A 13,561-nucleotide genomic window follows, 5' to 3' on the forward strand; every position below is an offset into this window, starting at 1 on the left:
AGATACAAATAGGAGAGCCAGGATTCAGACTTGGGTCCTCTTGGTCTACACCCAGTGCCTTTTTCACGGGAGCGTGGATGTAAAGAAGCTCCTCCTCCGCTGGAGATGCGCAGCTGTTCGGACGTTGAGCACCAGGTGGCAGTGTTGGAACACTTGGACCGCCCCAAGATGAGCAGAACCCCAGAATCTCCACGTTGTCAGACATTTCAGAGGCGCAACCAGCAACCCCAAAGGAGCAGCCGCACCGCACAGTCGGGGATGACAGAGTCACCCCTTCAAGGTGCAGGAAGCCGTTTGTTATTCCAGCCTGTGTTTGCTGAGAGCAGCAATGCCGGGAGGATGCTCTGGTATCGCGGCTGTTATCAGCAGCTGTTGCTCTGCTGGGAGCCCCACACCTCCACGGAGGATTTGGAGCCGGCTGAATGCCCCCATTTTACATATGGGGAAACTGAGGCACGTAACTACAGCTGCGTCTTTGGCTACATAGATAATTGATTTACTCAGATCCCTCAGCATCCGGCGCTCCCTGCACTGAGGCTCCTCGAAGAGTTCCACATCATTCCCCAGATGCTCTGAAAATCTCCAGGAAGGAGCCTGGGAGTCTCCCTCCTGATCAACTGACTCCTTGAGTCCATGAGTTCAACGTACCACGTGAAAGCACATTTCAGGCGTCTCTTAAAAAACTGTCACCCGGCGCTATGGCAACTGCCTCCTGTGGTTATCGCCTCTATCAGAGTGAAGTCGGCCACACCCAGGGCGCAGAAGTGACAGGAAGCAGGTCCTGGCCAGGTAGATCCTCTTCCCGGGAGCTCTCGGGTCCCGCTCCCGAGGAAGGGTCACGCCCAGTCCTGAGCCGGGTGCTTGGGAGCTCTCCAGGGCTTGCAGCCAGCCCCCTATCCCTCACTCTGGGATACTCTGCAGGCACTCTGGAGAATTCTGCCAAATTAGCCCATCGGCAATCACCGTGGGCCAGAGCACAAGTCGGGTCTCTCCCAGTTCCGTTTCCTGATCACTGCCAAGGCAACCACTCTAACCATATCTAACCAAAATAATGAGTGACCTTTACCGGGTTGTCTACACTCGCTACAAGAGTGAGTGATCACCTGAAACCTTCAGAGGAGCACCTGCAGAGAGTCTGGCCCCCACTAGAGATGGGGACGCTGGGACTCTGAGATTGAGGGGCTTGTCTGCAGCCGCACTGGCAAGGCCAGAAGTAGGAAAGGTTCTGGTGTCTAACACTAAGTTCGGCGCTGCCATTCTACACGGTCGCTACAAAACAAATTCACAAAAAACCTATAAAATTAACACTTGTAAAAGATGATTGATCCAGGTCCTTCCTGAACCGTGGGAGCCATCACTAGACAGAGCTCCGGACATCACTTCCCAAGCCCTGAACACCCAACTGTACCTCCTGTAAAGGGGACGGAGGGCAATAGCCCCTCTTATCCCAAATAACCAATGAGCAGTATGATCAGGGCTTTAAATATGTAAACCAGATTGTCCACATTGTTGTTGTCATACAAGTTAGTCTTTTCCAGAGGAGTATTAAGTCCTTAATCATACAGGACATTGTCTCCAGAGTTTAGCTTACATCCCATCCCTGCCCTCATAGAACTTACAATCCACAAGCTTTATTAAGCACCAACTGTGTGCCAGATACTGCTGAATGTGAGAGGTGAAATATGGAAACATTTGGGCCTTAAGGAGAAAGGGAGGAAGGAGAAAGGGGGGGAAGGAGAAAGGGGGGAGGAGAGCAGGAGTTGGAGGTCACTAAACACCACTGGCTCTGTTGTGCTGAGAGAAACTATAAATGATTCTGATAAGCTGACATGACCTTAACTTACCCTCCAGCCTAATTGTACCCTCCTCTTCCTCGCCTTTTCACTGGCTGTCCCCAGTGTCTGAGGCCTCTCAGAATCGTTGCCATTCGCCAGTGTCTGAGACCTAATCCTTCCCTCCACTGGTACCCAACTCCTGAAACATCCTGGTGTGTGCATCCGCACACCTACGTATGTATGTATTCACACACATACCCATATATTCTCCATATCCTTGTGTAACGTTATAGAAACTTAGCTCCCAATTCCTCCCTTTCACTGAGGAGCAGGGTCTCCCAGAGCAAGGTGGCAGGTCCCCCTCAGGGTCACGTCACTGAAGGTTATAGTGTTCTTCTAATGATGGAGACTTAAGTCTCCAACCCAGTGTTTTCCTCTACATCCGTCACCAGTTCCAAATCTGCTGCAGGAACAGCCAGAGTGGGATTGGGAGGGTGTCTGTGGGTAAGAAATAGAAGGCTGTAGAGGTCAGGAAGGGCAGTAGGGAGGGCGAGGAGGTGGGACGGCATCGAGCTATGAAGGTTTAGCTGCCAAATGGAGGAGGAGCTGAATCTCAAAATAAGAGACATGGAATTTACTGGGGAGGGGAGTGACAGGGTCGGAAGCAGAGCTGGGGGTCCAAGAGTGCCCAGAGAGGGGCGAGGATGTGACCAAGTACATCCAGTGGGAGGCTCGGACCCTGTCCGCCACCTTTCCTCAAGCGGACTTCCTCCTCATCTCCACTTGCTGAGAGCCTTTGCTCCCTTCCTGCTCGGTTCAGACGTTCCTCTCCCCATGAGATCCTTCCTCCCCAGGCCCCAAGCCAAGGGATGTCTCCTTTCTCCAGAGTCCCAGAGCTCTTTGTCCCCTTTAAGCCCGTCATAATCTGGCCCTGCTATTATTCAGCCTCCTCCCCCCCACCTCTAGCCATAGATTATGTCTCTAAAGAGGCAAAGACTGGCGTTTTTCATCATCGTGTCCCCAGTGCCTTGTAAGCGAATAAAGGAGGTTTGTAAGTGGAATGAATGGCCCTCATAGGGCGGGCCAGATGCATCTGGACAGCTGGGCTGGGCTCTCGGGAGGTGCCAGACGTGCAGCCCCCTCCGCCCTTCTCCCTGTTCTCGGACCCCACGTGTGGGGAAACCGCGGCCTTCTCCGCAGGCTCCCTGACAAACGTCCCATCATCCCCCGCTGCTCAGACCCATCTCCGGGCTCAGGTTCAGAAAGCCGGCTCTGCTGGCACCTTCCCCAGCACTAACAGAGAGACGGGACGCCAAGATGGAGATGCGCCTCCCGCAGCGGGTGCCTCGTGCTTCCTGATCAGAACGTAGGCTCTGGGAAGTCAGGGACTGTTCGGGCTCCCGTAGGCAGCCTTAGCACAGGGCGCGGCACCTTTTCCTTCCTTACTCAGTCCTTCCCTGAAGACTCTGACCAACCTTGGGCCGCCTCCCAGGGCACAAAACTCCAAGGCTGCATTTATTGCGCTTACCATGGAGGGATTTCCCTCGGACCCCCTTCCTTGCCTTCTCTTACACATCCCAACATTCGGAGCCACAAGGGCGTCTAGGGGCCGTCCTGGTCTTCAGATAGCTTCCCAATACACCGCCTGGTTTCTGTGGTGCTACCAGAGCTATAACTCAGGCAGGGAAACAGGGGTCTGGCCCAAGGCACTGACATTAAGGAGGGGCTCTCATCAACCCATCCTATTACACCAACGGTCCTGTTCTGTGGCAAATTGTCCCCAAATCCAGCCCCTCTCATCTTTCCTGGATACAAAAACCCCCTTCCCTGCCATGTCCTAGCAAGAACTTACCTAGGATGAGGCTCTACCTTTCTCCACCAAGGCTGCTTTGGACCTCATTACAGCTGGTTACCCTCTGTCTGCCCTAGTGAGGGTGGGTGATGATATTCGTGCTCACAGGAAGTCACGGCTAAATCCCATAGGAAGTCATGGCTAAATCTCATAGGAAGTCACGACTAAATCCCATAGGAAGTCATGGCTAAATCCCATAGGAAGTCACGGCTAAATCCCATAAGAAGTCATGGCTAAATCTCATAGGAAGTCACGACTAAATCCCACTGAAGTTCTGCCCTGCTTCAGGCCCTGTTAGACTTTGACCTCTCCCAGTGATGAAAAGCCCCAAATGGGACAACGGCAACCAAACCATTAGGTATCAGGGAGAAGAAAGGACAGGCCGCTCAATGCTCTTACCATAGATACTTAAGAAAAATAGAACCGTTTATTTGGAAAACAGTCATAAAGTAATAGTGTGACTCACAAGATCCTGAAATCATTGAGCTGGATTAGGGCTTTGACGTCCAACCCATGATCCTCTCATGATGTACCCCCCAAATGGTCATCCAATCATCATTTGAAGAGTTCTGAGGAAGTGGGGTCTGCCAGGTGCTGAGATAGTCCATGGCCCTTTGGGGTGTCTTCATTTGTTAGGAACCAAGCCTCAGTCTATGTTCCACCCATTGGTCCAAGTCCTGCCCTTTAAGGCCGCAGCTGACCTTTAACACTGGGGAGCAGCTTTTGTATGGCCAGTCTCTGGTCTGGACTAAACATCTTCACTTCCTTTCAAATATCCACACATGGGGTGATTTCCACTCACCTCATCTTCTTGGTCACTCTGCTCAAGATAATCTCCGGAGGAGGAACTCTGGCTGTTCCTGCAGTATGATTTGGAACTGGTAACTGATGTAGAGGAAAAGAGTGGATTGGAGACTTAAGTCTCCATCATTAGAAAATCAATGTCCTTCTGAAACTGGTGTCCGGGACCAGACATGATTCTCCACAGATAGTTTGGTGAAGGGAGGACAATGGGACCATCACCTCCCTTATTCTGGATATTGTATTTATCATGATGCAGCCTAAAAGGCTAGCCCTTGGCTACCCTTACAATCAAGAAATGGCCTAGCTAAAGTAACCAGCCCATCAACTAAAAAACTGTGGTTTTCTCCTGGTTTCAAGTCTCTTCATTGCTAATGTCCCTGAAATCCAAACATGGGTGCATTGAAGGTCACTGTTCTTCCCCTTTAACTCCTCCTATTTGGGTCATTCAGGAGTGAGACACATGACCAGCAAAATGGTGGATCAATAACTCTCCACAAACTCCTTAACACTTCAACTTCCAAACAACAAACTTAGGAACTGATTATAGAATTTCTAGAGCTTAATGACAAGATTAGACAAAAGGACCATTATGATCAAGCTGAAAAATATCATTAATTAACAATGGAGAACTTTACTACTTATAGTACTTAACAAAGTAAGACATCCACTCACTTCCACTAGTCTCTGGCAGCCAACACAAGTAGGGGTTTGTGCCAGAAGCCCAGACCTAAGGTAGGGATGACCCAAAATTGCAGCATCCCTTCCCAAATACTCTTAGCTCCTCAACTCCCTAGACCTACACAAGTGGTTCATTCTGTCTAGTCTTGCAAATGGAAAGGAAAGAATAAAAGGAGGAAGCAGGCAATCTGAAAATAAAGCAGCGTGCACCGATGTGCTGGGTGTGAGAGAAAGGTGTTGGAAACGGAGCTGAGATCAGTTATTCTGGTCAGGGACTCAGGCAGGTGAACCACTTAACCTGCCTTCCAAGGAGGATTAAGGCAACTCTTCAGCCAGTGTTCAAGGCTTATGAGAGGAGAGGTGTTAGGAAGTGAGGGATGGGGAATACAAGAAGAGGGATGCTAGAGATGGCAAGAGAAAAAACGATCAACAAAAGTCCAGGATACCAGCAGATAAACCAACAGACAGGCTACTAAAAAAAATGAAGGAAAAATGCATAAAAATTCAAAGAGATCTTCAAGGATAATTAGCAAATATTGCAAAATGAAGTCAAAGAGTATCCAATGAAATACAAAATAGTGTGGGATACACAAAGATCATGGAACCTTCTAGAATGACTCGAAGGAAAAATAAAAATCATAAGAGGAAATCTTAGGAATGACTTTAGGCAGAAAATAAAGGCCTCCATTCAGAACTGAAAAAATCATAAACAGCCTAATTCATTCACTAAGGGATCCTCCCGCAGGTAAAAGGTACAGCCCAAATTTTTAAAGGAGTTAACGCTATATGTATTTTGAAGTCATCAAACAAAAGAAAAAGTGAGTTCAACACATCAAACACTGTTTTAACCACGTGCCAACCTCAGTGATTGTCCACTGACAGCTGAGGATACGTTCTCAAATGAGGAGAACCATTCTGTGGTGTTTGGGTATTTCTATAGGTCTTCTGTGGAGTCTGTACTAAAAACTCGAGGCTGCCCTGGGGCCCCCTTCCAGGACGGTGAGAGGAGGGCATTCAGGAAGTCGCGCAGCTTTTCCAGCGGTTCTTGCTCTGGGTCGATGAGCGGCCCTTTGTGGGAATATTCTCGATGACCTCAGAGAGTGTGAACAGACAGAACGAGATCTCCTCGTAGGCAAACCTGGCCCCGCTCTCGTAGAGGCAGGCAAAAGTGATGGCTGGAATCCCCGGAGTGGAGGGCTCCGAAAAGGGCAATTCGATGGCTGCCAAATCAGAGTATGCGCTGGGCCCTTGGTAAATCACCCAGGGCTCGGTCCAGCTGTCAGCGTTTCTGGGGAAAGTACTGAGGTAGACCCCCAAGTTTACCCGAGATCTGTGACTGGTGGGGTGGGAATACAAGACCCAAGTGGGGGCCTGGAATGAGGTGGAAGGTGGAAAGACAGATCCTGAGAGAGCCTGGCCGGAATCAGGAGCAGAGCTCGGAGATTCTTCGGAGATCCTCGATGGTGGACGGCGCTGGGATGCGCGCTTTGCGGAGGTGACTGCGAGACTTCTCACACTCTTTTCTCTGTGTTTCTGAAGTACGCGAAGCTTTTGCTGGAAGTGGGAATAATCACAGCCACCGACGAACCAGCTCTCCCCTTGTAACCGACTTTGAGAGGAGCTCCCGATGAGAGGAGCTGGGAACCCAACGATGCTGCCATGGCAACCGCGGTTGCTCTCCACTAACTTCCGGACCAGCTGTCCTGGGAAAAAGGCAGCCCCATCATCCATGCTGAGCGCCTGCACCCGGCAGCCCAGGGGACTCCTGGCATTGCAGTAAAGAATATTGCTGCCATCTTCCTCATACACGGATACCAACTGGCACTCCCCGGTCTTCAGGTTGGGGATGAAGTCCCCAAACTGCCAGCTCCGACCGTGGTCGTCGCTATAGAAGGTGAAGGAGTGAGGAGTGGTCTTGCAGATTTTCCCGAAGCACTCCTTGCAGTCGATGTGGTAAGTGTAAGCAGGAACGAGCAGACGGCCCGACCTCAGCTGGATGCCGTGGCCAGGACCCAAGGCAAAGGTAGCCCAGTCTGCAGAGAGAGAGAGGCTGCCGTGAATGAGTGGGCAAAGGAGAAGAAAGGAGGAGGAAGGGCAGGATGGAGAGAAGGAGGAGAAGAGAGAGAGGAGGAGGAGGAAGAACCCTCTCCCCCAAAACCACTTTTGGAGAAGCACTTACAGAAACAAGAGCACCACAGGAACGTTTGGGTTCCAGCTTCAAAGCCCAGGCTAATCTGGCCTTTGGAACCCCTCTTTTGTATCACTTTGGGCGCTAGCCCACTCCTGGTCAGCTCCCCCTTTCTGCCTCCTCTTTAGGAACTGTCTTCCCTCCTTTAGACTGTAAGCTCCTTAAGGGCAGGGACCGTCTTTTTTGCTTTTGCATACCCAATGATTAGCACAGAGCCTAGCAAATAGAAAATTCTCAATAAATGCTGACTATCTATCCTATCTATCATCTAGCTATCTCTCTATCCATTCATCTACTAGCATCTCCTCCTCTACTTATTTATCAGTGCCTATAGGTTACCAGCCACTGTGCTAATGATTCAGAGTCTCAAATTAAATAACTATTGTTTTCAAGGAGCTTCGATTTATAAAGATTTGAATCTTAACTAAAAATAGATTAGAATTTGTTTTTCTATCTATTTTTCAAAGATACAGATATAGACAGATAGATTTCCATATATGTGTACATGTGTGTTTACATGCATATAAAGACATATATACACACACACACACCTGACTATGTATATACTTACACACACGGAGGTATATTGTGTTAGTGATTATCTAATAAATTATGTTCAAATACAGATTATTAAAAATTACATGTCTACAGCATATGAGATTTTGCAAGAAATTTTACATATGTTATCTCATTTGGACCCTACAACAGCTTTACAAGATAGGTGCCATTATTAACCCCTTCTTGGAAGTGAAGAAACAAAGCCAAGTTCAGCCTGAGAGCTTCATGATTCTGGGAGGAACTGGGAAGCCAACGATGAGCCACTCTATCCACTGAGCCACTCAGCTACCTCTCCCCCTTTCTTGAAATTATTCCTCTGCAGTACAAGAAATAACTACATGTTAACCAAAACCATCAGCCATGTTGTCTGTGAAATTCCCAGTGCTCTGTCCCTCTTTGAAGAAACTTTGTCCTCTGCCTCTGTGATCTCACACGGTAAAAGAAGTATTCTTCCTGTGTCTACCAGCTGTAGACTCCAGGACAGCATTGTCAGGTCATCTGTGGCTATATGTTCTACTTTCCCATGTACCCTACCATATTATGAGCATAGATTGGTTTAGGGCTGGGAAAATGGAGGCTTCTAGTGTTTCAAACCTCCTCCCCTTTGTTAAAGTCCCTTTCTCCCCTTGTCTTCTTGCTTCTAGGAAATTATTTTACTTGCAAGTATCTACTTAGCAGAGGGAAAAATAATCTTACTTGTAAAAAAAAAAATAGCATAATCTTACAAACCCATTTATTTACTCGCCTTTCCTAGGTAGAATCAGGACACTTGGTTGTCATAAACATATGTGTGTAGATATACGTTTATATTTATGTACATGTGCATTTTGCAATGACTTCCTGTCAAAGTTAATGATGCCTTCATTCCTGCTGAAATACTCAGTGCCTAACTCGTGTCTTTCTCTCTACTCTATATATTTCTCTCTCTCTCCCTTCCTCCCTTTCTCCCTCTCATTGAAAGAGTTCTTTTTATTTACAAAGAAAGGGCCTGTTTTCTGACCAAAACCTGAATGGCATGGAACAACCCAGGTGGGCAGAAAAAATTTACCAAGATATGGTGCAAATAAATTTATTTATTCAGGCAGCTAGATGGTGCAGTGGATAGAGGGCTCCTGGACTCAGGAATTGCTGAGTGCAAATACAGCCACAGACACTTAGCACCTGTCTTCTTCATTTCTCTCAACTATAAAATAGGGATAATAATAGCATCTAATTTCCAGAGTTGTTACGAGGATCAAATGAGATAATATTTGTAAAACATTTGGCACATTGTAGCTAGCTGCCATAGAAACGTTAGCTATTATTATTTATTTTATTTGCATTTTTAAGGGAAATTATAAAATGCTTGCATTTCATTTTAACATCTCATTTCCATTGTACATTTCAATAAATTTTTTTGCTCTCATGTCACACTTTGCCCTGTGACTCCTAAGTCTCATGATGTATAGCTCCTATACCCTAGTATTAGTGATATCCAATTCGGACAGCAATGGATCTCTGGAAAATACATGTTGTCTTAGAAAACCACCAAATAACACCGTCTATGTTGTGTTGTGTTTTGATTTATTTTATTAAATATTTTTCAATTACATATTAATCTCTATGACTCGGAGTTTGACACTTCTGAGAACATGAAGGGGAAGGAAAGGAGAGGAGGAAACAAAAAAACCTCAGAGAGGAGGAAACAGAAAAACCTCAGAAGTTTATAGCAGAGATGGAACTTTTTCTGAGTGCAAGGAGGAAGCCAGGAGTCCATTCTGCTGCTATGATCTAATAAACTGAGCCCATACATTGAATTCTATATGGATTGAGTCAGAAACTGGCATTGGACTGGGTTACCCCACACCTCTTAGACATACAGAGAAGCACTGGAGACCTCATGTTCTTAGTCCCCCATAAAACTCATGAATCATTGTCTGTACCTCCCATATACTTCAATAAATTTAAATACATACACATATGTGCTGTCTTTCATTTCTTGGGTGGAGCTGCTGGCTTACCACAAAATCATCCATTTAGAAAGCATTGGCTGTTAATTGGTGGGGAAAAAGATGGGAGAGCATGGTGGTCACTTCTCCAGCCTCCAATAAATCCCTGAACCTATAAACTAATATAAAATCACAAAACAAGTAAAAGAGAAAAGGAAAAGGAAACAGGGAGGGTAATAGAATATGTGGAAAGGGAGAGAAAACTGACCAAAAAAGAGACTAGAGCAATGGTTCTAAAACCCAAGTATAACAACTGTAACTTAAGACCTTAAGGGATATAAAGCACTCTTCAAACATGCCTACCTTTCTGACCATCTAAGCAATCTGTGAGACAGATATTCTAGCAATTCCTGAAGACGAGGAAACGGGTTCAGTGATTACCAGTGGTCACATAGCTAGTGAATGTCAGAGGCAATGTTTGAACCAGTTCTTTTTTAATGTCAGCACCCCTTCTGAGATCCCAAACTCCCCAATTTGGATGCCCTCAAAGCTCTTAATACATGCCTGAAAATACATTAATTTTGTAAAGTAAATATTGATTGTGAGGAAGTATAGATGGGAAAAGAAAGAGAAAGGGAAAGAAGAGTTGTACATAGAAACACATAGTAAAATTATACTAGCAGCCACCTGAACTCCTCTATTATAGGCAACCAACCAGAGGCAGGCATCCCAGAGGCAAAAGAGGAGGGAGAGAGAGTATGTGGATGGAAATAACCATAATGGCCAGAATCCCCTCAAAACCAAAGGAAATCTATTAGTCCCTGTGTTATTCAGTTTTACCTCTTGGTAATTGGTATATTGGGAGGTGCCTTAGATTGGGGCATTTGTCAGGGGCGCCATTTTTCCCTTGTTGGCTGTTCATCCCAACTTGAAGTTCTGGGGGAAATGGGACGTGAGATGTTTCATTCTGAGGACCAGAATCTCCTCACAAAGGCTATGCGTCAGGAAGCTTCAATACCTTTTATCAACCAGATAATTTGGTTTCCTCCAAACCCCACATCTTATTAACTCAGTGTGGCTTTTGTTCTTTCAAATTCTGGATCGGACTGAACAATCTACCACTGAGATACCACTGAGAATTCTTCTCTTACTCCCCATTTCTCTTTTACTAACAAAAGTCTTATTTGACCCAAAATAAGGGCCAAAGCCTTTTTAAATGGAGCACTTTCATCAACCCAGTGTGGGTTCCTTTACCTTCTATAACAGAGCCAATGACTTGTTCTGTCAGGTCAGTGACAGCACTCCAGGTGAGACCCCCATCTGAACTGGTCACATAACAGAGGCGGGCTGCATTCTTGCCAGTCATGATCTGGAAGGATTCCGGGGTGTTGCCCAACACAGCGATGAAGAAGAGGAAGACGGTACCAGTGAGCTCATCATAGACGGGGCAGGGGTTCATGGACCGATGCTCCTCCAGAGATGCTGTCTTCACAACTCGCATGGCTCCCCACTGGAGAGGGAAGGAAAGCATCCAAACTCTCTTCCTCCTCTAAGTCTAATTCTTCCATTGACATTCATGATTCTCTCATCTCCCTCATGCACTGCACACTCCAAATTCTCTCATTTAGAAGCTATCAATTACCTTGAGCAATGACTCTAAAACCCAAGTTCAAGTATGTCATTGAGCCCAATGACCATACTAACCCTGTGGAAGAGGGCACCAGACTAGAGTGATGGATAAAGTACCCAAAAATGATAGATAATTTATGGAAAGCACACTGTTCTTGGCCTGAGAAGTCCCAGCTTCAAACCTGACTCGTACACTTACTAGCAACATGATCTCGGGCAAGTCAATTAACCTCTGAGTCTCCGTTTCCCAATCTGTAAAGTGGGGGTAATAACACTGAGGGAGAGGGACCAGGGCTGTTTTTTCATTCTTTCTTTCATCCTACCAGTATGGTTCCGTCCCAGAGAGTCTCCTAGAGCACTGAGAGCTAAAGATACTTGAATGAGGGTCAGAGGTGGCTTCAGTCATGCAGGCTCTAAGAAAATCTCTTGCCCGCCACCTACGGTGTGCAAGGTACCATGCCCCCCAAGGATCTTGCATAGAATCATAGATCTAGATAGAGCTAGAAGGCCATCTAATCCCACCCCCTCGTTTTACAAATGAAGAAATTGAGGTCCAAAGAGATGAAATAATTTGGTCACAGAGGTAGTAATGGAAGTGGGATTTGAAGCCAGGTCTTCTGACTCTAGTTACAGCTCTTTTCTTTTCTAGAGCTTCTATGAAGCACTAGAAGAAAACATTACTGTGAAAATGGTGAGCGTGTTCAGATGTGGGGGGACTGGCCATGTATTTATGGCATATATCGATTACTTGAATAGACAAAGAATCTAGGAAAGAAGTTCTTGACCTGGATTCTGGAACAGATTTCAGAATATCCATCAATTTGGAGACTTTCTAGTCTCACTGGCTTCTAGCTGAAATTTAGCATTTCCTTCTTTTGTGAATTCAGACAATAAAAGGTCTATAGGCTTCCCTTGATTGTCAAAAAAGGATACATGATCCAAAAAAAGATGAAGATCATTGATCTAGGACTTACTCTCTCCTAGTATGGGAACTCTCCCCATTGATGGAGATGCAAAGCCTATGCAAGACTCCTGACTGTGTTCAATGATGATGATGATGATGATGATGATGAGAGCTACATATGTGTGTGAGTTCAGGATTTGCTTTACATACATTACATAAATCTCTTTTGACCCCCATAACAACTCCTATGGTCATTATTGTCCCCATTTGACAGATGAAGAAACTAGACTCAGAGAGGTTATTACTAACCTAAGGTCATTCAACTCTTAAGTGTCAGAGCCTAGATTCAGCTCCCTGATAGCTCCTGATTCCACTCCCAGCATCTGGAGCCAATACGTCATATTGCCTCCTGATGTTGCTGCACATTCTAGCTTTAATCCTCTCCTTTCCAGGAAGCTCAGCTTCCACAGAAGATATGGACCCCCTCAACTTCTGACGCTTCTCCTGCCCTGCTGCTGCAGAAGTGTTGGACTCTATACATGAGATGTTGATGTTATTAACATCTCACAAAGTCTCACAAAGAAGCCCATCAGTTCATTAAGTAGAACTCACAATTTGCCCACAGTCCCTCAACAGTCCTTCCCCTAAAGTCATCTGTGTTTCTCATGTTTCCCTGGAGGGTGACTCAATGGCCCACGTGCCACTTACCTCCACATAGGTCTTGTAGAAGGCACCCCTTCTCAGAACCAGCACGTTTGCATGGGAATCATCAGGGCTGAGCCTCTCCTCTGCAAAGGCCAGCAGAGTGGCCTTCTTGGGGACATAGAGCAGGGCAGGTATCCTGTAAGTCACGCCACCTTCCTCCCTCTCAAACAGCACTGTCCGAGCTGGGAAGTATGGGCTACTCATGGCTCTCCTGAAAGAAAGGAAAGGACACAGTATGTAAGAAGCATGAGAGATGGGGTAGAAAGAAATAAACCAGACTCTGAGGCTCAGTCTAAACCTCCCATTTTAATTATTGTTAAATTTTTGTTTTAAGACATCCACAGAGCATCTATCTAAAACCATCAGCAAACAGCATATGTAATGGGGACAAACTAGAAGCATTCTCAACAAGATCAGAAGTGAAACAAGGTTGCCCACTATTACCATTACTAGTCAATATTGTATTATAAACATTCATTTTAGCAATAAGAAGAAAAAGAAATTCAAGGAATTAGAGTAGGTAATGAGGAAACAAAATTA

The 13,561-nt window shown here is 46.1% G+C and overlaps 1 protein-coding gene across 1 annotated transcript; it reads right to left on the reverse strand.

The window, feature by feature from the left end:
• Window positions 1-3,985: 3,985 nt before the first annotated feature.
• On the reverse strand, window positions 3,986-13,227 carry NEU4 (neuraminidase 4). Its single transcript, XM_051991026.1, has 3 exons — window positions 13,025-13,227; window positions 11,038-11,293; window positions 3,986-7,142 (listed from the first exon to the last, which is right to left on the reverse strand). Exons 1-3 carry the CDS (start codon window positions 13,223-13,225, stop codon window positions 6,124-6,126), a joined length of 1,476 nt encoding a protein of 491 aa, XP_051846986.1. The 5' UTR covers window positions 13,226-13,227; the 3' UTR covers window positions 3,986-6,123.
• Window positions 13,228-13,561: the final 334 nt, after the last annotated feature.

The sequence above is a fragment of the Antechinus flavipes genome, chromosome 3, assembly GCF_016432865.1.
Source record: "Antechinus flavipes isolate AdamAnt ecotype Samford, QLD, Australia chromosome 3, AdamAnt_v2, whole genome shotgun sequence".
In the NCBI taxonomy this organism is placed as follows: Eukaryota; Metazoa; Chordata; class Mammalia; order Dasyuromorphia; family Dasyuridae; genus Antechinus; species Antechinus flavipes.